General features: G+C 38.0%; 1 protein-coding gene across 1 annotated transcript in view; it reads left to right on the plus strand.

Annotated features, from left to right (window-relative positions):
- Window positions 1-25,901, plus strand: part of NARS2 (asparaginyl-tRNA synthetase 2, mitochondrial) — a 156,960-nt gene that overhangs the window by 23,330 nt on the left and 107,729 nt on the right. The window contains exon 5 of the mRNA XM_027848156.1: window positions 4,871-4,951. Coding sequence (XP_027703957.1) covers window positions 4,871-4,951 — 81 coding nt within the window. The remainder of the gene's footprint in view (window positions 1-4,870; window positions 4,952-25,901) is intronic.

Raw genomic sequence — 25,901 nt, forward strand, 5'->3', positions numbered from 1 at the left:
ATTATCCAACCTTTCCCCGCAGTAGATGGGGGGTCTCCCTTTGTCAGTGTTGACTCTATAGAAAACATAGAGAATCATACCATTCAGTTCAAAGGAAAGAAATCAATACTTCCTTTTGGATTGTCTGTGTTGCTTTTCTAGGTTATGTATGGTCTGCATTTTAACATGCAGACCAATTTAACATGCCCTTCCCCTACACAGAGGTGGGGAACCTGTGGCCTCGAGGCCACAGGTTCCCCACCAGATCCTCAAGTGCCACCCTTTGACTGATGATTGAATTCAGTCAAAGGGCTGCACGTGAGGACCTACAGGGCCACATGTGGCCTCGAGGCCACAGGTTCCCCAACCTTACCCTGTAACCTCTATCGTATATGTGAAAATTAATACAATCCTAGCCTAGTCTCAGCCCTCTTAGGGTTAATGTAGGACTCTTTCTTTAATAAGCTGTGTCAGATCCAGTTTCTAGAGGAGTGATACTATATGAAGTCTAAAGAGAAATCCTTTTAATCAGCCAGAAGAAAAATTCACGAGGCACTGTCACTTCATTTTAGTTTTAGATCTTCACCATGCATTCTCTCTGTCTCTCCTGCCTGCCATATGGATGTGCAGTAATTTCTTGAAGCACATGCACACAAAAATTTTGGTTAAGGTCTAAAAATAATCTTTCTTCCCATATGGCACCAACTACTGATAAAGTACACCTGCTGTTTAGAAACATGCATAGAGTTCTTTAGCCACTAGGTGGTGGTACCTGCAGTCTTATAACAGCACTCTTGAAGAATTGAGTGTTAAGACTTTTAGTAAAGAAGACAACAGATTTAAAAGTACATACTTCCTGAATACTACAGATTCATAGATACGTACATATATGTGTGTGTGTGTGTGTGTGTGCATATACACATAATATATAGATTATGTATATATATATATATGTATATTTTCTCAGAACAAAACTTTAAAAATATACTACTTTATCTCCACTGGTTGAAATCCTTTTCTTCCTTTAAGGCCCAACTCAGGTGCCATCTTCTGTATGAAGTTTACCTTGATTTCCTTCTAGCTGAACATAATCTCTTTTTCTCAGATTTTCCTAGGGTACTTTCTTTGGATCTATTTTTTGCTTTGTTACATTCTACTTTGTATCATACTTATTTGTGTGCAGATCATATCTCCCTTAGAAGAAATTAAATTTCTTGGGAGCACGAACTGTTTGCTTAATACAGATTCTTGTTTATAGTAGGAAACTATAAATGATTATTTAGTTGGATTTGTTGATTGTTTCTAAAATGCCTTTTGCAGTCAGCTTGGAACCCAAATAAGCAGACTGGAAAGAATTTTGTCTAAAATATGAATAAGTAACCTCTGAGTAAAGTTTTGATAAACTCTCCTTCGAGCAAAGCATGTAAACATTATAATGATTTTGGCTGCTCAGACACCTTTTTTTGCTCTTATTGAGATTCTTAGCGGTGTTCTTGATAGTCAGCAAGCATTGTTTAAGGTCTAACTGCTAGGCATGAACACTTATGCCCCCTTTTTCCTCATTTTTTTTAAAACTTTTTCTCTGTTGGTACCTGTAGTTTGCCTATGGCATCTGGGTGCTTTTTATCTTTACCAGTGGCCCTCAGGTCTTAAGTTTTGTGTTTTTTTTTTTTACCTTTGCTAGAAAAATTAATACTATTTGATGACTAAATCTGTGAACCCAACTTTTTGACTTAGAGGATCCATAATTTGGTTAGTAGGATGTGCCAGAGCTTGTGTTCTGCTGGTGTAGCTAAACAGAACATACAGTTCTCTCTGTACCAGAGGTGAACCTAGGTGTATGGAGTGATTTGTATTACTTGTGAATTTATAAACAACCTAAGTGATGCTTTAAAAGTTTACAATATTTTTTCTTATGTCTTTGAGCATTCATGAACTGGAAATTATATTTTGCTTTAATATTTTCCCTTTCTCTTCTTTCCTCTGGATTCTTCATTTTGTTTACTATGTTTGAGCTTACAGGTGATTGCATTTCATGTGGAATAAATGATTCATATACATAATTCTTGCCTCCCAGGAGATAAAAATTTTATGCAGTAATGTTATTGATTACATCTCATTGGTTCTTCAAAATGTACTTGTTATAGCACTTCTGGGCATATTGCACTCATATTTAGTACTTTTTAAAGTCTTTTCTGAGGCTCAAACTTTGTCTCTTAATATATACTAAATTACATCATGAGGAAAGTAGTTGACTGAATCCCTTTTGCCTGTCTCTCAACTACTTGAATTTACTTTGTTTTGGAAGGAGATAGAAATTGAGAGATCCCTGTTCTCAGAGGTTTTCTCTTAGAATGCTGGGACATCATCATTTCTACCAGTTCTGTAGCTGGAAATTTGTGTTATTTTATATATTTGTTCAAGGCTAATGTTATAGGTTGAAGCAACACTACGGCTTTTTTGTAGTATGAATTCATCCTTTGCCTTACCTTGATGCATTTGTATACTCCTGAATAGTCTGTGACCTATCTAATTCCCTAATCAGAATAAGAAGAGCATAACCTTGGGGTTACTGGGTTATTTCAGTCCCACTAGCAACCTTAGTGTAGCTTTTGTGGTTTACTAATGGAAATATTGTCAGACTTTTGATCTGCAGGGTTTTGTTGGGCGCCTCTGTAATGGATACATCTAGGCACTGATGCTCAGGCTTTTCCTTCAGGCAAAAGGAAGTCTCTGTATGTGAAATGCATTGCTAACAGTTTAATGTTAGTGTCTTCTCATAAATCGTGTCTGACTTTTTCATCGCCTGTTTGTTTCTTTACTCTGCTAATTTTCCTACCTTTTGATGGTTCATATACATGGAGCACACAGTTTCCTGAATAGCATGACACACATTGATCACTTTGTATTCCCTCAATGACATGGACAACTTTATCATGTACCTGCCTTTATTTTTAGCAATTTAATGTATACATATCTGGTTTTCCTGGCTCTATTATAACAACATTTCTGTAGTGTTGTAAACCTTCTTTAAGGTTTACAAAACACTTTATTCATAACAACCCTGTGAGGTGGGTGAGGCAAGTCCTATAGTTCCTACATACAAATGAAGGCACCAAGGTTCAGGGAGTGTAAGTGACTGTCAGGATTACAGAGCAAGTGTTATGTGATGATTAGACCCACATCTTCTGACTCCAAGTCTAGTGCTTTTTCTTTTGGACCACACTGCTCAGAAATACTGACTATGGCCGTAAACTTCTTGTAAATCATCCTTAGGCCCTGGCAATTGAAGTAGGCAGTATGGAATAAAGGAAGCCATCCTTGTTCACACATCCCTTCCCCCATTCTCCAGGAAACAAGGAAAAAGGATAGGAACAGTTTGCAAAAGTGAAAATATAAACTACTAATAACAACCCAAAGAGTGTTCAAAATTAACAATAGAAGCTAAATATGTACCCAGTTATTAGAGAATGACTAAACAGTCAGTTATGGAGGCAGCCAGATGGTTCAGTGGATAGAGTGCTGGGCCTGAAGTCAGGAAGACCCAAGTTCAAATAGGATTTTATATACTCACTAGCTGTGTGACCCTGGGCAAGTCACTTAACTTCTGTTTGCTTTTCACTGGAGAAAGAAATGGCAACCCACTCCAGCATCTTTGCCAAGAAAATCCCAGACAGGGTCATGAAGAGTCAGACATGACTGAACAACAACTATAACAACAAACCAATTATGATTTATGATGGAATGGACCATGATTCCACTATAAAGAAAGACAAATATGAAGAATTCAGAGAAAGATGGGAAGACTTATATAAATTGACGCAGAGTGAAGTACGCAGAACTAGGGAAATAATATACACAGTGATTACACCAATGTAAATAAAGTCAACATGTAGTGATGGCTGTTGTTGTTCAGTTTCAGTTGTGTACAACTCTTTGTGACCTTATTTGGAGTTTTCTTGGCAAAGATACTAGAGTGGTTTGCCATTTCCTTCTGCAGTTCATTTTACAAATGAGGAAACTGAGGCAAACAGGGTTAAGTGATTTGCCCAGGGTCACACAACTAATAAGTGTCCGAAGCCAGATTTGAACTCAGGAAGATGAATCTTCCTGACTCCAGGACTAGCACTCTATCCATTGTGCCATCTAGTTGCTAGCTATAGTGATGGCAGAAATCATCAAATATTATCATCACTGTTAATACTGTTTTGCAAAGTTAAAGGGCACATTTCCTACTTTTTGTTAACAATTTATAAACTGTGCTGTGGGAGATATGTCAAAGAGTATTTGTTCAGTGTTTTTGGTAAGTGTTGGTTGTGTCAAAAGAATATGTATCAGTGAATTTAAATGAAAAGCATTGACCTGCGAAATAGGAATGTTAGTTAGTTTGGTCACCTTGAGCAAGTCACTTCCCCTTCTCATCTCATCTCTGAAACTACAGGTGTGGCTTAGATCAGTGGGATCAAACTGAAAAGGAAATGTGGGCCACTAACCGTTAAAGGATTACTGAGGGCTACATGTTAACTTAGTTTTAAAATGTAATGTTATGTATATTTTATTGTATTTTTACTTATCTTGTTAAATATTTCCTGATTACATTTTTATCTAGCTTCACCTGTTTGTTTGACACCTCTGGCCTAGATGATTATCTGGATTCCTTTCCTAGTTCTACAGTTTTTTGTAATGTCATATTGTGCATAGTAGGCACTCGGTAAGGTTAATGAATGATTAATAGTCTTTTGTGGGTATTTTCCTTGTTGGGGGAGGCTCTCCATTTAATTGGAGTATGGTTTAACATTTGTGCCTTGGCTTTGATGTTACTAATAACTGAGACTCTTGTAATTGTGTTTTAACAAACGTCTGCTAGAAAAGAATTTTTTTTCTATTCCAGGCTAATGGCTATCTACATATTCACACACCGGTGATCACATCAAATGACTGTGAAGGAGCTGGGGAACTCTTTCAAGTTGAAGTAAGTTGTGCTTCAGAATGTGGAGGCTATATTGATATTTATAATTTTCAACCTTCATGGTTTGTTTTGAAGGTAATGGAAGTTCTTTGAGTGAGGACCATTATAGTAATAGCTTACACTTAATAAATAGTTCCTTTGTTTTTCAAAACATTTTACCCATGTTCTCATTTAATGCTTGTGAAACCCTGAGAGTTAGTTAGTGAAGTATTATCCCCATTTTACGGACAATGAGAACTAAAGCTTGGAGACATAGTCTTGATTTGCTAAATAAGCCAGCCCAGTCAGAGCTGAGACGTGAACTTTGAGGCCTTTTGTAATTATATGTAGTGCCAAGTACTATTCTAGGCACTGAAGGTACAGACACAAAAATAAAATAGTCTCTGCTCTCAGGAAGCTTATATTCCATCTGGGGAACCATGTATACATATATTCAAAATTAGTACAAGCTAATGAGGGGAGATAGAAACTAATATCTGGGGAGATAAGGAACAGAGCTTGGAAGGAAACCACAGATTTTAAGAAATGGAATTGAGGAGGGAGTGCATTCCAGACATGAGGGACAGTCAGCAAAAAGGCACAGAGATGGGAGAGACAGTGTCATGAGTGAGGAACATCAAGGAAGCCAGTGTGGTACATGAAGAGGGGAAGCAGTGTACAACAAGGGTTGAAAAGTCAGTTGGAGCCAGGTTGTGAAGGGCTTTAAATACTTAATAGAATAGTTTATATATGCTGCTAGAGGCAGTAGGAAGCCAGTAGAGTTGATTGATTATAGGAGTGACATGGTCATATCTGTGCATTAAAATATATTGGGGAGAGGACTGATTAGGGCAAGGCACTGCAGCAATTTGAATGAAAGCAATTTGTGTGAGTTGTGGAAGTTTGAAATGAGAAGTTTGGTCAGATAGATATCTCTATCTATTTCATTATTTATCATTATGTAATAGTTCAGCATCTGCGCTTGGGAAGGGAAATGGAGAAAATTCACACACAAGTCTTATGTGTCCAAAAGAGATTTATTAAATGATATCTTACACAGTTGCCTGCGGCCTCGGGAAGGCTGGAGACGGGAGGGGTGCTCCATTCCTCAACCTTTGTGCAGATACTGGTTTGGGGACATGATCACTCATACAACTTGGATTGCATTTGCAATCCTTCCAGTAAAAGAGTAACTGTCCTTACTATCTGCCCTGATATTCATTACTCACTAAGTTCCGAACTTAGTGTCTGCCTTGCCACAATGCCCTCCATTACCCCCAGACATTGCCATCCGACCTGTTGTTACATCCTCAGAACTCCCAGTCTTTGTCATACACTCTACCACCATACCATAAGGACTGCTGGGCCCTTATATCTGCCCATACCTGAACCCTCTCCGATGTGTGTTGTTTTCCCTAATTAGAATATGAGTTCATTAACTGTCTTCCTTTTGCATATGTATACTTAGCACCTAGCTCAGTGCTTGGCACATAGTAATTGCTTAGTAAATGCTTTTCCATTGTTTTACATATAGGGGTGGTAATGTGGCAACTCTTCAGATGGTATCTCAGCTTTCCCCTTTTTTATACCAAAAAATCTGTCTCTGATATGTTTTGGGGTTGCTTCATCGATTTCAAGGGGTTACAGAGTTGATAAATAGTAGGAAAGCAAGCTGTTAACTATTCCTGCCCATTGCAGACCTAAACTTTGGAATTTTTGAGCGTTGTATTTAGTTAACAGAGCAAAGAAGGAAGAAAGGGATGTAGGTAGAGAATCCATTCACATGAATGAATTTAGATCTTTTTTTTTTTAAAACAAAAAAGCCTTTATTAAGCATTTATTTACTATGTGCTAGGCACTGTGCTAAGTACTGGAAATATAAATACAAACAAGCAAAACAGTTTCTATCCTTGGGGAGCCTTTTTTTTTTTTAATTTTTTTCAATGGCCAGAAAACAATTTTCTTCCCTCCACCCCCAGTAAAAAGAAAAAAGAAAAGAAAAATAGAACCCTTGTAACAAATATATGTAGTCAAACAAAACAAATTACCACATTGACCATACTGAAAAAATATCTCATTCTATATCCTGACTCCTTTCTCTGTCAGGAATTAGATACTATGCTTCATTATTGCTCCTCTGGAATCATGGGTGGTCATTAATCTTTCAAAGTTAATTGTTTTTACAATGCTCTTATTATTATATAAATCATTGTCTTGGTTCTGCTCACTCAAAGGGAATAAGCATTTATTAATTTATTTGTTTGTTTGTTTTTGTTTGTTTTTGCAAGGCAGTGGGGTTAAGTGACTTGCCCAGGGTCACACAGCTAGTGAGTGTTATGTGTCTGAGGCCGGATTTGAACTCAGGTCCTCCTAACTCCAGGGCCAGTGCTCTATCTACTGCACCATCTAGCTGCCCCAGTAAGCATTTATTAAGCACCTACATGGTACCTACAGGCACTGTGCATCAGTTATCATATAAGTCTTCTCAGGTTTCTTTGAAACACCATCCCTTTTGTCATTTCTTATAACACGGTAGTAATCCAAGACATTCATATACCATAATTTGTTTAGCCATTTCCCATCAGATGAGCATCCCCTTAGTTTTCAGTTCTTCACTTTTAGAAAAAGAGTTGCTATCAATATTTTTGTTCATGTGGGTCCTTTTCCTTTTTCTTTGGGAGCATAGGACTAATTGTAGTGGTATTGCAGGATCAAAGGGTGTAAGGAGTTTAGTGACATCTTGGGCATAGTTCCAAATTACTTTCTAGAATAGCTGTACTAATTCACAGTTCTACAAACAGTGGATTAATGTACTTAATTTTTCAATAACCTTTCCAATATTTATTAATTTTTTTCCCTTTTTTATTGTCAGTCTGAGGGGTGTGAGGTAGAACCTCAGAGTTGCTTTAATTTGCCTTTCTCTAATTATTAGAGATTCAGAACATATTTTAAAAGTATAGCTCTTGGTAGCTTGGATTACTTCCTGTGAAAACTGTCTGTTCATCTTTGACCATTTACCAGTTGAGGAGTGGCTTTTATCCTTACACATTTGGATCAGTTCCCTATATGTCTTAGAGATGAGACCTTTATCAGAGAAACTTGCTGCAAAGATTTTTTTTCCCCAGTTACCTGCTTTCCCTATAGTTATAGCTGCATTGGTTTTGTTTGTGCTAAAACGTCTTAAATTTATGTAATCAAAATTGTCGATTTTATTTTCTTTGACCTTCTATTCCTTATTTGGTCATGAACTCTTCTCCTACCTATAGATCAGAAAAGTAGTTTCTTCCTTGCTTCTCTAATTTGCTTATAATGTCAGCCTTTATGTCTAAGTTATGATGTACTCATGTAGAGTTATTCTTTCTATATGGTGTGAGATATTTGTCTCTATCTAGTTTTTGCCAGATTCTTTTCCTGCAGTTTTTGACATGGGCCAGTTCTTATGAAGCCCACTCTTCATATCCTTGGCAGAATTTCTAAGAAACTGGTCCATGCACAGGTGGTCAGAGCTCATATAGAGAACAAAGGTGTCAAAATTTGTTCATTAAATTTCAGATGTAGGGGGCAGCTAGGTGGCACAGTGGATGGAGCACATCAGGAGGACCTGAGTTTAAATCTGGCCTCAGACACTTGACACTTACTAGCTGTGTGATCCTGGGCAAGTCACTTAACCCCATTGCCTAACCAAAAAAAGCAAAAAAAAAAAAATTCAGATTTAACTCTTACTTCTCTTGTGCCAATCTTAAGACTCTACAGCATGATTCTTAATCTGGGGTTCGTGAACTGAGTTGGGGAAAAAATTATACCTTTTGTTCTCTAATTTTTGGTTTCTTTTGCAATCCTATGTATTTTAATTTTTTGCATTTAAAAACGTTTCTGAGGATTCCCTATGCTCTATCAGATTGCCAGAGGGGGTTCATGAGATAAAAGAAGGTTATGAACTCTTGCACTGAAGTATGTTGTAGGCACAGGGAACAGTTAGCCTTTTTAAAAAAAATACTTCTTATTGGCGTGTCTTGCATATGTGAGGGGGAGTTAGCAAGAAATTGTCCAAAGCTAGAATAACGAAGGGAGAGGCTTGAGGCATCATAATTTGTGCCAGTGACCTCGTGTGGTTGTTGTGAGAAAAGCACCATATCAGTGTGCATTATTATTAACTACATTGTTCCTCAGTGTACTTTCCATTACTGGGCTCACACTCAGTTTGGTAGTACTTTCCAGCTTAGTAGTACCCAATAAGCTGTCACTCTGCGTGTGTGACCTTTTAAAACCCAAGGTCATATCCCACATACATGATGGAGATATTAAAATAGGACTTTAGTGAAGGCCTGGAAATTAGTCCTTTACTAAAACCAATCCTTGAAGAATATACAGGAAACCATTCAGCTTTTAAAACCCAGATGTTTTCTCATAGTATTAATGAAGCAATAATGGACATTGTGTGATCTACAAGCAATATTTATAGCTGGGTCCTTACTTTCTCTTTTTCTTTCTTTTTCTTTATATATTGAAGTAAGAATTACTGTAAATATTGCATTCATCCTTAATAGAAACCATCCTCTTTAAATAATATCTCTTTAGAAGGGTATGTGTGCAACATGACTTAGGTGGAAATATGTTTAAGATGCTCATACGTGGATAGCCGTCTTGGAAGAAGGGGGTAGTAGAGGAAAATTTTAGAACTCAAAATCATAAAAGCAAATGGTGAAAACTAAATAATTTTTTTAAAAAAAGAAAGATGAAGTGAACTGGGATTCAAATGCAAAAAAAAAAGCGTGTGTGTATGCATGTGCATATGTGTGCTTAAGATATGTGCACTCATATACTTACTAGTGATACTCACTAACGATAATCCACACTTAGATTTTGTACAACCTGGATTTTTAGAAAAATATGACATATATTAGACCAGTAGGTTACATTTTAAATTCTCATTGACCCCAAAGTAGAAAAAAGTTAAATGACAAGAAAAGTTATGATTTAGAATAGGAATTTTAAAAAATGAATACCATCGTGATAACAGGAGACACATGTAAAACATCTAAAAAAACAGGCTGTTTGTTGAAAGAGCCCTAACAATGTTAAATATGGAGAGTATAAGCAAGACAAAATTTTTAAAAATCTCAAATTAATTCAGTAATGTGAATAGTAACAGATCTGAATAATAGTAATTGTATATTTCTGACTTAAAAAAAAAACGAAACCCTACAATTTGGTTATAAGCGCCAAATCTAATTTATCAGATGAATGTGAATAAATAGGAAGGAAAATAAAGTTTTTGAGTTTAATGAATGAAAAGAATGCTGAGTTCATAATATTTAGAACTATAGAGTTGAGTAATTTTTTTGTGTAGTCAGTCTTACGTAATTAGAGAAATGCTACAGTTCTAGCTAGCATAGTCCTTGGCTCTTGAGTTCTTTGACCTTGAAGTTACTGTCAAGATTTTCAAAATAATCAGCATTTGCATTTTAATAGTGTCCCATCTCTACTGTTTTCAAAAAATTACAGCTTCTGAGATTTGCCATCCACTACTGCTTCCTTCTTGGAAGAGTTTATGTTCCTGACCATCCTAGCAATGGCAGCCTTCTTCCTCAAAAGGGTTGAAATGATAATTTTCCCCCAGTTTCCTTCAGGACAGATTAGCAGAGATTAGACTTTTGATAGCCCATTTTTTAAAAAAATCCCTTGAATTAGAGAGTACTGAAGTTTAATCACCTGCCACCTTGTTGAGCTAACTAGAATTTGTGGCTTTTACTGAGACCTCCATGTTTAGCCTCTTGCTTTTCCTGAGGGTTCATCTGCATTTGCTGTTATTGCCAGCATTGAGGCTTTGATCCCAAAGACGTCAGTAAATACTTAAAGATAAGTACAAATCTCTCCCCTCTCTGCTCAGGAGCAGCATTAGAGTGAGTGGTGGTAAAAGAAAGTGTGTTCCATCCCAGCAATCTTTTCTTACTTTCTACTTCTAGCACTACTTGAAATCCTTGGTTTATTTTTAACTTGGAGATCATCACAGCAGCTTAATAGGAAGAAATAGCCCTTAAAGCATTCATTAACATTTAGTAAGAATCTGTTATGGACAGGACTCTTGTATTATGTACTGTAAGGTATAGAAAGGTAAGGAAACAGACTAGGAAAGGTAAAAGGACCTGCTTTTAGATCCATGGCTAGAAAATGTTTGAGAGAGCATTTGACACCTTGGCCTTTGGATTCAAGGTTCAGTGTTCTCTCTATTATATCATGATTCCTCGTGCATAAGACAAATCTAGGTCTTTTCCATAAAGTTGGTGAGTTAAAAGGAAAAAGGAAAGTTTTGCTGTTTTGTTTTTTTTTTCAATTCACTCTACTGAAGTCACTCAACCTTCTATATATGTCTGTGTATTCTTTTTTCATTGCCTTGAGACCCTGAGGCTTTAGACGTGTGTTTAACCTTGAAAATGCTCGAGAAACAACCCAAGCAAAGCAACTCTGAAACACCTGTTTTGGGACTGGGTTAGATGGAAGAGAGGGAGGTAAAAAGAGCAAGAATTATGTCATACAATCTTCATAATAGTCCTTTCATTTGTTTTTCGTTGGAATATTTTTAAAGGATGTGTTAGCTTTCAGATGGAAAGTTATAGATAGCTTAAATAAGAAAGACATCATGGTGTAGGGGAAGGTCGCTGGACTGGAAGTTGGGAACCCCAGGTTCTGGTCCCAGTGCTGGCAATAATTAGCTGCCAGATATTGAGTAAGTCACCTTACTTCTCTGCCTCAGATTGTGCCTTTTAAAATGACAGAGTCTAGGGAGGCATCATGGTACAGCATAAAAAGTACTCACTTTGGAGTCAGAAGACTGCATTCATACCTCCACTTTGCACTTTACTTCTTTGAGTAAAATTGTTGGTGCTGGAACAAACCAGGACTGAAATGAAACCCAAATCAGAAATTTAGGAACCAATGTGGGTTTATTGAGTTAACCAGCAAGGGAGTAAAAGCTCCCAGAAGGAACAAAAAAGACAAGGCTTATATGGGTTTCAATTTAGGCAGGAGGTGAATTGGTTATGATGTACCTCAGGATTTGACTGGGCTTGTTGCTGGGACCTTACAGGGTGGGGATAGAGGATGTGGCATCCCTTGATTGAACAGCACTTGTTGCTGGGGCTAGTGGCAGGAAAGAGTCTTCTTCAGATTAGCTGTCTCTTGTAACCCTACCCTAATAGATAGGACTGTCGTTGCTATTTCAGCAGTAAGGAAGGTTACAGACAAGGTAGAGGTTGAGAGACAAACAGGGTTGAGGGCAAGATAGAGGAACTGCAAACAAAATAGAGTTGCTTTGGCTTTCCCTGCTACCGTCACTACCCATGTGACTTGGATAGCCTCTAGTGGGCCCTCAGTTTGCTCAACTCTAAAATGAGGGATTGGACTAGATGACCTTTAAACAATAGACCCTATAATTTATAGCAACTGTGTATATTGGCTCTAACGAACTCCGTCTTTACCTCTGCCTCATAGAGTCACTCTTTTTTCTTTTTCCTCAGGCATCATCTTCTGCATGAAGCCTTTTTTGATTCTCTAAATGCTAGATAATACCTTCCCTCCCATTGTATCAGGAGTAGATGGGATGTTCAAGGAGAGATAGCGCCTCTGGTGTGAGGGCTTGCTGGGCCTATTTCAGGGTTTCTCATCTACCCTTAGTGTCTACCTGGCCCTCAGCTCTCACCTGTGGCTCCTAGAAGCTGTAGCAGGCACCATGGCCATACCCAGGGAAAAACATCTCAGGCAGATTGGCTAAACCAGATTGAGGGTAGCTGACAGGCCTGAAACCCATCTGTGAGTTAGGGGCATGTGTACCCCAAGCACATGAAGACTTCCCCCAACAGAATGGGTAGATAAGAACAATTTATTCCAATGAACATAGAGCAAACACTGTGGAGTTCTTAGAGCTTGATCAGTCATTGAAGATGCCAGGGTCATCCACTGCATCCCGTGCCATCTCCAGTAGTCTTGACTTGTTTTGTCACTGGACCTCAATGACTGGAAGAGACAATGAAGCTGACAACTTTGTTGCACCTCTGCCTCACTTAAATCCAGTTCATGTGCAAGGCAAGACATCACCCCATGATGTCATTGGTCCTCTTCAAAAATGAAGGACAAACAACAACGTTAATAACATCTTGTATGTAACTAGTTTATGATATCTCTATATAGCTATCTGATATTTGTGTGCTGTATGTATTTTTATATATACTTACTGTCTCCCCTGTTAGAGTGTAAGCTCATTGTGAGTAGGGATTATTTCAGATATAACTAGTAGCTCTAATATCATTTGATCATAATGAGCTAATCATTAGTATGAAGATTCATTATCATAGAATCACAGAATTTCAGAACTGGAAAGAATCTCAGTGGTCATCTAGTTCAAACCATATTTCCAGATACTTCTCATGACAACACATCTGATAAATGGTCACCTAGCATTTACTTGATACCTTCGCTTGGGGAGGAGCCCACTATATCCTGAGGTAGTTCATTCCACTAATGATTGTTAAGAAGAGTTTTCTTTCATCAAGCCTAATTTACTTCTTTGTGAGATGTACCCATTGTTTTTAGTTCTGCCATCTAGAGCCAAACAGAATAAGTTTAATCTTTCTTCCACATACATTTAAGTACTTTTAGATAGCTATCATGCCTCACTGAACTTTCTCTAATGTTTCTGGTTTCTTTAGTCAATCAATCAATCTAATCAATAAGTATTTACTAAGCACCTATTTTGTACCAGGCACTGTGCTAGGGACTGGAGATATATGTACAAAGAATGAAAGGATCTCTATTAATGATGAGTTTATGTTCTAGTAGGGAGAAGACAAGTATATATAAAAATATATACCTCATACATATAAAGTTAATAAGTATACACACATGTGTAAAATCATAGAGTAGTCACATACGGGATTTTATGAGGAGGGTGCTAGCATTTAGAGAATTAGGAAGTGCTTCTTGCAAAAGATAGTGCCTGAGCTGCATGTTAAAAGAAGAAAGGGCCCAGCAATAAGAGGCAGAATGAGAAATTCCATTTAAAATTACTGTAGACATTATAAAATATTTGGGAGTCTACCTGCCAAAACAAAACCAGGAACTATATGAACACAGTTACAAAACACTTTTCACACAAATAAAGTCAGATCTAAATAATTGGAAGAACATCAGTTGCTCGTGGGTAGGCCAAGCTAATGTAATAAAAATGACAATACTACTTAAATTAATTTACTTATTCAGTGCTGTACCAATAAAACTACCAAAAGTTATTTTATAGAGCTAGAAAAAACGATAACAAAATTCATCTGGAAGAACAGAAAGCCCAGAATATCAAGGGAATTAATGAAAAGAAATGCAAGGGAAGGTGGCCTAGCTACACCACATCTTAAATTGTGTTATAAAGCAGCAATCATCAAAACTACTTGGTACTGGTAAAGAAACAGAATGGTGGATCAGTGGAATAGGTTAGGTATGCAAGACACAGCTGTCAATGACTATACTAATCTACTATGTGATAAATCCAAAGGCTTCAACTTCTGGGATAAGAAATCACTATTTAACAAAAACTGCTGGGAAAGCTGGAAAAATGTATAGCAGAAGCTGAGCATAGACCAACATCTTTATACTAAGATAAAATCAAAATGGGTACAGGATTTAGATACAAAGACTGATACTATAAGCAAACTAGAAGAGCAAGGATTAGTTTACCTTTCAGATGGAGAAGGGAAGAATTCATGACCAAATAGGAGATAGAGAACATTATGAAATGCAAAATGGATAATTTTGATTACGTTAAATTGAAAAGTTCTTGCACAAACAAAGCCCATGCAACCAAGATTAGGAGGGAAGCAGGAAACTGGGAAAGAATTTTTACAGCCAGTGTCTCTGATAAAGGCCTCATTTCTAAAATATATAGAGAACTGAGTCAAATTTATAAGAATACAAGTCATTCTCCGATTGATAAATGGTCAAAGGATATGAACAGGAAGTTTTCAGAGGAAGAAGCTAAAGTTATCTATAGTCATATGAAAAAATGTTCTAAATCACTATTGATTAGAGAAATGCAAATCCAAATGATTCTGAGGTACCACATCACACCTATCAGATTGGCTAACATGGCAAAACAGGACAATGATAAGTGTTGGAGAAGATGTGGGAAAATTGGAACACTAATGCATTGTTGGTGGAATTGTAAAATGTTCCAGCCATTTTGGAGAGCAATTTGGAACTATGCCCAAAGGGCTATAAAACTGCATACCCTTTGATGCAGCAATACCATTACTAGGTCTGTATCCCAAAGAGATCATAAAAATGGGAAAAGGACCCACATGTACAAAAATATTTATAGCAGTTCTTTTTGTGGTGGCAAAGAATTGGAAATTGAGGAAATGCCCATCAATTGGGGAATGGCTGAACAAGTTGTGGTATAAGATTGTAATGGAATACTCTTGTGCTATAAGAAATGATGAGCAAGTGAACTTGAGAAAAATCTTTGAAAGACTTATATGAACTAATGTGAGTGAAGTGAGCAGAACCAGGAGAACACTGTACACAGTAATAGTCACATTGTGTGATGACTAACTTTGATAGACTTATCTCTTAGCAATGCAGTGATTTAAGACAATTCCAAAAGACTCACAATGGAAAATGCTGTTCACATTCAGAGAAAGAACTATGGAGTCTAAATGTAGATGGAAGCATATTATTTGCTCTCCTTTTCCTTTGTTGTTTTGTTTTATTGTTTCATTCTCATGGTTCCTCCCATTAGTTCTAATGTTCTTAACATCATGACTAATGGGAAAATATGCTTACTATGAATGTATAAGTAGAGCCTATATCAGATTGCATGCCATCTTTGGGGGTGGGAGGAAGGAGTGGGAGGGGGAGAAAATTTGGAACTCAAAATCCTATGGAAGTGAATGTTGAAAACTAAAAATTAATTATCAAAGAAGAAGAATGGGACATTGAGGCAGAGGTGCGGAAAGATGGAATTCTAGGTACGGAAGGCACAGACTCATGAGTGAGAAGCAGAGAAGACCTATTTGTCTGGATCTCCAGGAAAGAGAGTATTGTCTAGTGAGGCTGGAAAAGTAGGTTGGGCTAGGTTCTACAGAGCTTTAGAAGCTAAATAGAAGAGTTTATGTTTTATTCTTGAGGTAGAAGGAAGCTCCTGGAGTTGGTAGAGTAGGGGAATCACATCATCATGTGATGATAATGATAACTTTTGTATAGTGCTTTACATATATTATCTCAATTGATCTTTATCCTAGTTTTATGGAGGTGGTGGTATTATTATCCTAGTTTTACAGATGAGGAAACTGGCTGAGAGAGGATAGGTGACTTTCCTGGGGTTGTTCAGCTAGTGAGTGTCTGGGGTCTTTCTGACTATATAAGTACAGTGCTTCATCCACTGTGCTACTTAGTTCCTTACATTCAAGGAAAATTCTTTGATAGCAGTATATGGATTAGACTGAAATGGTGAGAGACTTGAGGTAAGAGGGACCGTTTAGGAGGCTGTTGCAGTAATCTAGGCAAGAGGTGATAGTGTCCCAAGCCTCAGTGGTAGCTGTGTGAGTGTAGAGAAGGATTTGGTTTGGCTTTGAAGGATGTTGTGAAGGTAGAAAGTGCAAGATTTGGCAAATGATTGGGTATGTGTGGTAAGGAAGAGTGAGGATTGGAAGATGATATTGAGATTATGAACCTGATACACTTGAAGGAAGGTGGTGCCTCTGGCCGAAATAGTGAAGTTAGGAATTAAGAAAACAAGTTTAGTTTAAGATCTCTGGAACAGCCAGTCTGAAACATCAGTAAGCAGTTGGTAAAATGGAATTGAACCTCTTGGGAGAGCATTCTTTAATCCAACTAAACTGGCCGTCTTAACTGTTCCTCTCATGTAATATTCTAGCTCTTATCTTCATACCTTAACAATGGCTGTCCCATGAGCCTATGGTTTTCAGATGCCTTTTTTCTTCCTTTCTTGAAAAAAGGGACATTTACTTTTCTTTAATCTTGTGTTTCTTCTCCTTTACTCCGTGGTCTTTCATTGTCACTCATTGTGCTGCAACAGTTACGTTTATTAATTCTTGTAGTACTTGATATAGTTCATTAGGGCCAGGTGATTCAAATTCATCTAGGGCAGGTAGTGCTCTTTTACTGTCTCATTGCTTAATATGAATATTAGCCACCTATTAGATATTTTCATTAAGTCAGTTCTAGTGCAAAGGTATATTCTCCTTGGCAGAAAAAATCTCAAACAAAATAAGAATCTAGTAGCTCTACCTTCCCTCTGTTGTCAGTGCTAATACTTCTTTGATCTTCCTCTTTCTTCAAATTTATAAAAAAATTTACCTTTCCTCTAAGCTTAAAAACAACAACCAAATAAACCATCTTCAGCAAAGTGTAAACTTATTTTGAACTTTGGTACTTGATATTATTTTTATTTTTATTTGTTGAAGATAAATTGATATTATTTTTATAACAGGATTCAGTGCCACATTCATATTCATCTTCTGTTATGTCTTGCTTCCATTTTCTTGTCCATACCCTTCAACATGCTCAAAGTCTTTCCTGCTGTCTCTTCACATCTCAGGAATTCTAGTAGAGCACTTGGGCTCTCTGCCAGTCAACTCTTGCTTTGACCATCACATCTATTCCTATCATATAATTTCTTGTAGCATCTTCTTTTTTCTTCTGTGATCATTGATCATATATTGCAGCCAGCTCATACCCACCATTGCCCTGTGTGTGATGTTAATTTCCAGTTCTTTAGAGATTGGAAAGGGATACAGAGTGGAAATGTGACTAAAAAGTGAGCCATTTACTTATAACATCGTATTAGAGTTGAAAAAATATTGGTTGTCATATAGTATATACTACAGCTGATATGTAAAACCTTTTAACAGCATGTCCAAGAAAGTTTGGAGTTTTTCATCAGTGTCCACTTGAAGACTTCTGTAACCTGAATCTAAAAACTTCTCCAGGTCGTCATTTTGGGGTGACTTAATTCGTAAGGAAAATGGTCCTTATTCTGAGCCGAAATCAGCCTTTCTGCAATTTCTGTATTGGTCTTAGCCCTGTCCTTTAAGATCAAGTAGAAAAAGTTAATCCCTTTTTCATCCTGCTACTGCTTCTCTCTTTAGTTTTATGCTCACATCCCACTGTCAGGTATTTTCTCAAAAGCTCAGTGGGTTAATTTAGCCTTATTAGAAGGTTCTGTGAGATTTTTAATGTGGAGATAATTTTTCCCACAAATAATTATTTCCATTGCTAACTGAAGTAGAAAATGAATGTTGCTATTATTTTGCTTTCAAGCTGCTATTTTAAGGGCAGAATTAAATTAAGCTGCAAAGAAAATGTAAAATTTGTGTCAGCTTTATGAATACAAGACAAGCTAGTAAAAGGCAGATTCTTCCAAACCCCTTGGTTGTAGTCTGAAGACCCAAAGCTATTTAGTCATTTTGAGAAGGAAAATTTTGCTAGATTTTGTAGGTAAATCTTTATGACTGCGATCAGGCCTTTTGTGCTGACAAATTTTCCATAGTTCATGGAGTCATTGACTTCATCAGGTATTGTCAATCCAAGGAAAGATATAAAATTAAAGTAATTTTGGGCACCATCTTACAATTTAAAATTATGTAATTCAATGACAATATGTATGCTGTAGCATGACTTAGGTATATATTTTGATTGTCCTTGAATGCCTCAGTCCAAGTGGAAACCCAAATTAACGGGCTATTTCCTAGCACATAGCTTCTAGTTTCAGTAAAAGGTACTTCTTCTCAACCTACTATTCTCACCAAAGGTCTTTCTTTTTCCTCTTTTGCATGTTGGTAGTTTGGCTTTATACATCTTTACTTTGCCTAATCTCTCCTTCTTATGCTTCTTCAGTGTTAGTTTGATTTGAGTGGGACACCTTTTTTCCTGATCTCAGGGAATTATACCTGTTCTCTCTCCCCCTCCCAACTTAGAAAATCCCTAATCTTTCCTCCAATTAGAGATCAGATTACATAATGTATCCTGATTGTTTTCTTTTAATTAATTGGTCTTATTTGATTAATTGTTTTTAATGTATAAAAGACTGTCTACCCTTGTATTTGGGGTCCAGTGTCAAAGCTGAGGAAGGCCACTGGTTCTGATTTCTTGATCAGTTGCCGTGCATATTGCTTAATAAACCAATATGCTTGGAAGCTCGAAACTTTGTTTCCTCAGGCATTTCTTCTTCCCCTGCCCCAGGGGTGAGCGAGAGGAGTGAAGGATGACACCTAGCTTGTGAGCCTAGTGACTGGGTGACCAGGAGGATAAAGGTACCCTCAATGATAATAGAGAAGTTGTCAGTTCTGGTCACTTGGTAATAGTTGTTTTTGCTTAGGTGGCACAATGGGTAGAGCACAGTATTTGGAATCAGGAAGACCTGAGTTTGAATCCTTTCTTGGAAATTGACTAGCTAGCTGTGTGACCCTGAGCAAGTCACTTATCTCTCTCAGTCACTATATAAAATGCAGATAACAGTAGTTCCTACTTCACAGGGTTGACATGATGATCAAATCAGTTAACATTGCAAATTATAAAGTGCTGTATACATGTATTATAATTATTATTTCTATTATTATTTACAAGGAGAGTGATTCTGGAGAATGGAGAGTATCTAGAAATGACTAGTATAATAATAAGGCATCAATAAAACTTATTTTTAAAAAGAAAATAGTCATGAACATAAGGATAATGAGAGGTGGGTGGTTTGGGGGGGGAAATGTCTCCTTCAAAAAGACTGTTCATATTCACTTTTGAAGTGGAGAATTCCTACAGAAATAGTCAGAAATTTTAAAATCTCCCCCATTCATTTCTTCCTTTCTTGTTATAACATTCAACAGTAAAGCCAGTTTTTTAAAAACTTTCTTCTGCACCCTCTGAAGTAGTTAGCTTTAATAGGAGTGAGCAGATCAGTTTTGCAAATGTAAAGGCATGTGGAGAATAAAGAATATGAGGCATCTAGGGATGCAAGAATGTCAAATTGGGGTAGAAAAAAACATGAACTGAAAACAGTTCATAAGATGGTGTTCCTTTTTGAAGATTTTCTTTAGTCCATTAGGTGGCACAGTAGCTAGAGTGCTGGCCCTGAAGTCAAGAAGACTCATATTCCCGAGTACAAATCCAGCCATAGACACTTAATAGCTGTGTGACCCTGGGCAAGTGACTTGACCCTGTCTGCCTTAGTTTCCTCATAAAATGATCTGGAGAAGGAAAAGGCAAACCACTCCAGTATCTTTGCCAAGAAAACCCCAAATGGGGTCACGAAGAGTCCAACATGTCTGAAATGACTTAACAACAACAACCACCTTCTTTGGACTCATTTTCTCATCTCCCACCCCTACTGCCAGTTTGGATACCCTGAAGGTGGCCAACAGCTGTTCTCCAAAAAGTTCTAGGAGTTACTTGTTGATTTGTTCATTTGTTTCAGTCCTGTTTAAATCGTAGTGACGCTATTTGGGGTTTTCTCTGTAAAAATACAGGAGTGCTTTGCTATTTCTTTCTCCAGCTCATTTTACAGATGAGGAAAGTCAGTTATTTGTGAAGTGCTGGTATGTCAGCCAGTTAGTATAATATATCTCTTGTCGTAATTCTTTTTTTCCCCCAAAGGATTAATTATTTTTATTTTGTTTTTATAAATGATGAATTATTTATTTTTAGTTTTTAACATTCATTTCCACAAGATTTTTTTTATTACTTTTTTTCCCCCACAAGATTTTGAGTTCCAAATTTTCACCCCATCTTGTGCCTCCTCCCACCCCAAGACGGCATGTATTCTGAATACCCCTTCCTCTAATCTGCCCTTGTCCCCTCCCCTTCTGGGGCAGGAGAGATTTCTATACCTGTGTATCTTATTTCCCAGTTGCATGTGAAAACAGTTTTTAACATTTGTTTTTAAAACTTTGGGTTCCAAATTTTCTCCCTTCCTCCCTCCCCACTGAGAAGGCAAGCAACTCGATACAGGTTGTACATGTGTAGTCATGCAAAATACTTCCATAGTTATCATTTTGTGAAAAACTAACTATATTTCTCTTCATCCTATTCCGCCCCTCATTTATTCTATTCTCTTTTGACTCTGTCCCTACTCAGAAGTGTTTGTTTCACATTACCCCCTCCCCTTTATCATCTTCCCACTGTCTTATCCCTTTCCCCCCTATTTTCCTGTAGGGTAAGATAGATTTCCTGAGTGTGTATGTTATTCCCTCCTTAAGCCAAATCTGATGAGAATAACATTCATTCATTCCCTCTCACCTTCCCCCACTTTCCCTCCACTGTAAAAGCCTTTTCTTATCTGTTTTATGTGAGATAATTAACTCCATTCTGCCTCTCCCTTTCTCTTTCTCCCAGTATAATCCTCTCATCCCTTAATTTTATTCTCCAAATATCACCCCTTTATCTTCAACTCATCCTGTGCCCTCTATGTATCTATTGATATAGCTATATAATTTTTTTTTCCCTCCAACCGCTCTAATACTGACAAAGGTCTCAAGAGTTATAAATATCATCTTTCCATGCAGGAATGTAAACAGTTCAACCTTAATAAGTCCCTTATAATTTCTCTTTCCTGTTTACCTCTTATGGCAGTCTTCTCATGCAGTTATGTCTTAGACATCAGACATTTATCAGAGAAAATTGCTACAAAGATTTCTTCTCCCAGTTAACTGTTTCCCATCTAATTTTAACTTCATTTTCTTGTGTGTGTGCAGAACCGTTTCAGTTTTATATAATCAGAATTGTCCATTTTATCATCTGTGATTTTCTCTGTCTTTTGTCTAGTCCATTAAGTCTTCTTCCCAACAAATAATTGAAAAAAGATATTTCCCTTTTCCTCTAATTTGTTTATAATGTGAGTTTTTATATCTACATCATATATGTATTTGGAGCTTATCTTGTTATAGGGTGAATTCTTAGTCTCTGCCTAATTTCTATCAGAATGCTTTCCAGTTGTCCCTTCTGTTTTTGTCAGCACTTACTCTAGGAGTTGGAGTCTTTGAGTTTTTCAAACACTATGTTACTATGTTTGTTTGCTCCTGTGTGTTATGTATCTAATCTTTTCTACTAATCAACTTTTCTGTTTTTTAACCAGACCAGTACCAAATAATTTTGATAATTGCTACTTTTATTATGGATTGAGATCTGGTACTACCCCTTTCTTTTATTTCTTAATTATTTTTTTTCATGAACAAACCTTTGTTTTTACGCCCTCTCTCCGCCACACACGTAACCACCACCTTACTGGGAAACAAACATGCATAGTTGCAAAATGATTTCCCACATTGGCCATGTCCAGAAATGTAGTCTCATTCTGCATAATGAGTCAGAAGTTCTCTGTCAGGAGGTGGACAGAAGTTTTCATTATCAGTCCTCTGGAATCGTGGTTGATCATTGCACTGTTTAAAGTTCTTAAGTCTTTTACAGTTGTTTTTCTTTACACTGTTGTTATTGAATAAATTGTTCTCCTAATAATGCTTACCTCATACAAGTCTAATTAGGTTTCTCCGAAATCCAGTCCAATTCAGTAAAACTTTTTTGTCTGCTCTATGCCAGGCACTGTGCTAAATACTAGGGATAGATTAATAAAAAGAAAAACAATCCCTGTCCTCAAAGAGCTAACAATCTAAAGGGGAGACAACACACAAAAAGAGGTGGGAAAGTGGGGGGAGGGCACGATATCGGGGGGAGGCTGGCCAACAGCATCTTGTTCTGTGGAGTTGAAACCAGACAGAGCAGCAGATGGGGGCAATTATGTGACCCAGTGGATAGAGTACAGGACAAGAAAAAGCATCTGGAAAGGTAACTGTGTGGCTCTGAGTGTAAGGGCAGAACAACAGGGACTCCATTTAAGCCTTTAGCCCAGCACAGAAGCCTCCAGCAGAATAACCAGGGCAGGAGGCCCCAATCAAAAAGTGGGGCCAACAGTTCAGTCACTGTGAACCTGCAGAATATCACAGCAGGGTAACCGAGACAAGAGTCCCGCAGCAGTTTACGGAAACTCAGCCACACACAAGCTAAGACACCTGAACTTTGGTCAGGAACTTAAAGACTCATCTTCTTGAGTTCAAATCTGTTCTCAAACACTCACTAGCTGTGTGATCCTGGGCAAGTTACTTTACCCTGTTTACCTCAGTTTCCTCATCTGTAAAATGAGCTGGAGAAGGAAATGGCAAACCACTCCAGTATCTTTACCAAGAAAACCCCAAATGGGGTCAAGAAGGGTAGGACTGAACAATTGCAAATAACAGCAGATGGAGAGTGAAGTGAATCCAAAAGTTTCTGCCCTCTATAAAGAAAGGAACTGGGATAGGTGTAGCACTTCATCCTCCAGCCTTTCAGTCAGGGGAGAGGAGGCTGAAGGAGGTGTGGTGTCAGTCAGGACTTGAGTTAGCAGCATGGCGGTGAGTTTAGAAGTGATGAACATATCCTAAGAGAAGCGCCTTGTTCTGCAGAGTTGACACCAGGCAGGGCAGCAGATGCAACTCTGAAATCAACCCTTTTGTAACCTCTGATGGCACTGTAGTATTCCATTATAGTCATATATCATAATTTCTTTAGCCTTTAGTTACTTTGTTATTCTTTACCATTAGTTCCTCCAGATAAATTTTTAAATTTTTTAAAAAATCTCTTAATTAATCTTTTTAATGAAAGGGTAGTTTTCATTGGAAGAAATCCAAGATATCAACAACCATATAAAAATGCTCCAAATAGAAATGCAAATTACAGTAACTCTGAAGTTCTACCTTACACCTATCAGATTGGCAAAGATGACAAGAAAACAAAATGACAGATTTTGGAGTAATTGCCTGTTAGACTTATCAGACTGAGTATACCATAGACATCTTAAACTCAACAAAAACATAGCTCATTATCTTTTTCCCTAACCCTCCCTTATCCCTGACTTCTCAATTACTGTGGAATCCTCCCATTCACCCAGGCTCACAGCTTGGGTGTAATGCTCAACTCCTTACTCATTGTGATCTTCTGTGTTTGTGTCTTGAGCTCTCCTGTCACAACAGCATCTCTTTATGGGCAGATTCCTTTTTGGTTTGCTCATTCTTCCAGCCTACTTTTTGACTTTGGACTTAAGTTAGTGCAAGGTTCTGGGCTCTAGTTTTTTTCCATTTACCTTTTTTTTATCTGCTTTCACAGCTGTGGAAGGCTGTAAGTTTTCAGTGTTCCCAAACCAAGGAAAGGTCTATTCACTGCCCTTGGGTCTGAGTTCTTTAAGTTCCTGACCAAAGTTCAGGTGTCTAGCTTGTGTGTGGCTGAGTTTCCATAAACTGCTGCAGGACTCTGTCTCTGTTACCCTGCTGTGATATTCTGCAGGTTCACAGTGACTAAACTGTTGGCCCCACTTTGATTGGGGCCTCCTGCCCTGGTTATTCCGCTGTAGGCTTTTGTGCTGGGCTAAAGGCTTAGATGGAGTCCCCGTTGTTCTGCCCCTACACTCAGAGCCACACAGTTACCTTTCCAGATGTTTTTTCTTGTTCAGTACACAGCTAATATGGGCCTATGCTCTCTCGTGACCGCTCCCGCTCTGTCCTGGATCCCTGATGCAGAACTGGGAAATGTGTGAGGGGACTGCCAGATAACACTTATTTCTATACCCAGTGCCAGTTTTGGGGTCCTGTGGGTTCTCCTTCCTCCAGGGCAGGGGTTGGGAACCTGGGGCCTGTAGGACACATGTAGCCCTCTAGGTCCTTGGGTACAGTCTTTTGACTGAATCCAAACTTTACAGGACAAATCCCCCTTAATAAAAGAATTTTTTCTGTAAAACTTGGACTCAGTCAAAAGACTTCATCCAAGGACCTAGAAGGTCACATGTGGCCTCAAGGCCACAGGTTCCCTACCCCTCTCCAGGGTGTTCTGTCTTGGTCCTTCATCCATCCCTGGGAGTTGAAATGCATCTTTGCCTCCACTGCTGCTCCGTCACACTCCTGGCCAGTTTCCTGTCCCCAGTGTCGGTAGACCTCTCTGTCTACTTCCCTTAGCTTCCTTGGTGTGGAAAAATTACTCACTGTGATTTTTTTCTCGACTTTCCTGATCAGAATTTGATCTGGTACATTTTCTAGATTGTTGTGGAGGAGGTATACTGGGTGAGCCAGGCAAAAATGAATTCCTTTCACTCTTTCATTTTAGCTCTACCCTCCCATCTTGACTCTACCCTCATTTGTTTTTTGCTGCAGATATACTGTACATTTTGTTCTGTTTTTTCTTCTTTTAGATTTTGTACCTCCTTCCCCATTTGCTCAATTGTGTTTTTTAGGGATTTGTTTTCTTCAGTGTACTTTTCTTCCAGTTGGCCAATTGTATTTTTTTAGGGACTTGTTTTCTTCAGTGTACTTTTTTTCCAGTTGGCCAATTGTATTTTTTAGAGACTTGTTTTCTTCAGTGTACTTTTCTTCCAGTTGGTCAGTTGTATTTTTTAAGGACTCTTCTACCTCTCTCATTTGACTTTTAAAATCCTTCTTGAGCTCTTCTAAGAAGGCTTTTTGGGCTTCAGACCAGTTCATTTTCCCTTTCGAGGTTTCAGATGTAGGTTTGTTGACAATGTTGTCCTCTTTCAGAATTTCTGCCTTGATCTTCACTGTTCTCATAATATGATTCTGTGATACATTTCTTTTTGCTCATGGTGTTTGATTATTCCCTGGCCTTTAAAGAGATTGAGCTCTGCTGCTGGGGAGCAGAGGGACTGACCCAAGCTTCTTGTGTTGGGAGCCTAGGTCTTGGTCACTGGCTTTGTGTGCTGGGGCCTCCGAAGTTGGCAATTGGAAGCTGTAGGGTTCTGGCAGCTTACCTGGTGTTGGGCTGGAATCAGCAAGGCTGGAACTCTAGGTTGCCTGTTTTTCCTTTTCTTTTGCTTTCTTCAGCTCCTTTCAGATGGATGTTGCAGGGTGTTTATCTGCCTGGGGTCCTTTGTAGTGCTGCTTCCCTT

Source organism: Vombatus ursinus, unplaced genomic scaffold (assembly GCF_900497805.2).
Source record: "Vombatus ursinus unplaced genomic scaffold, bare-nosed wombat genome assembly UNPS02005659.1, whole genome shotgun sequence".
NCBI lineage: Eukaryota > Metazoa > Chordata > Mammalia > Diprotodontia > Vombatidae > Vombatus > Vombatus ursinus.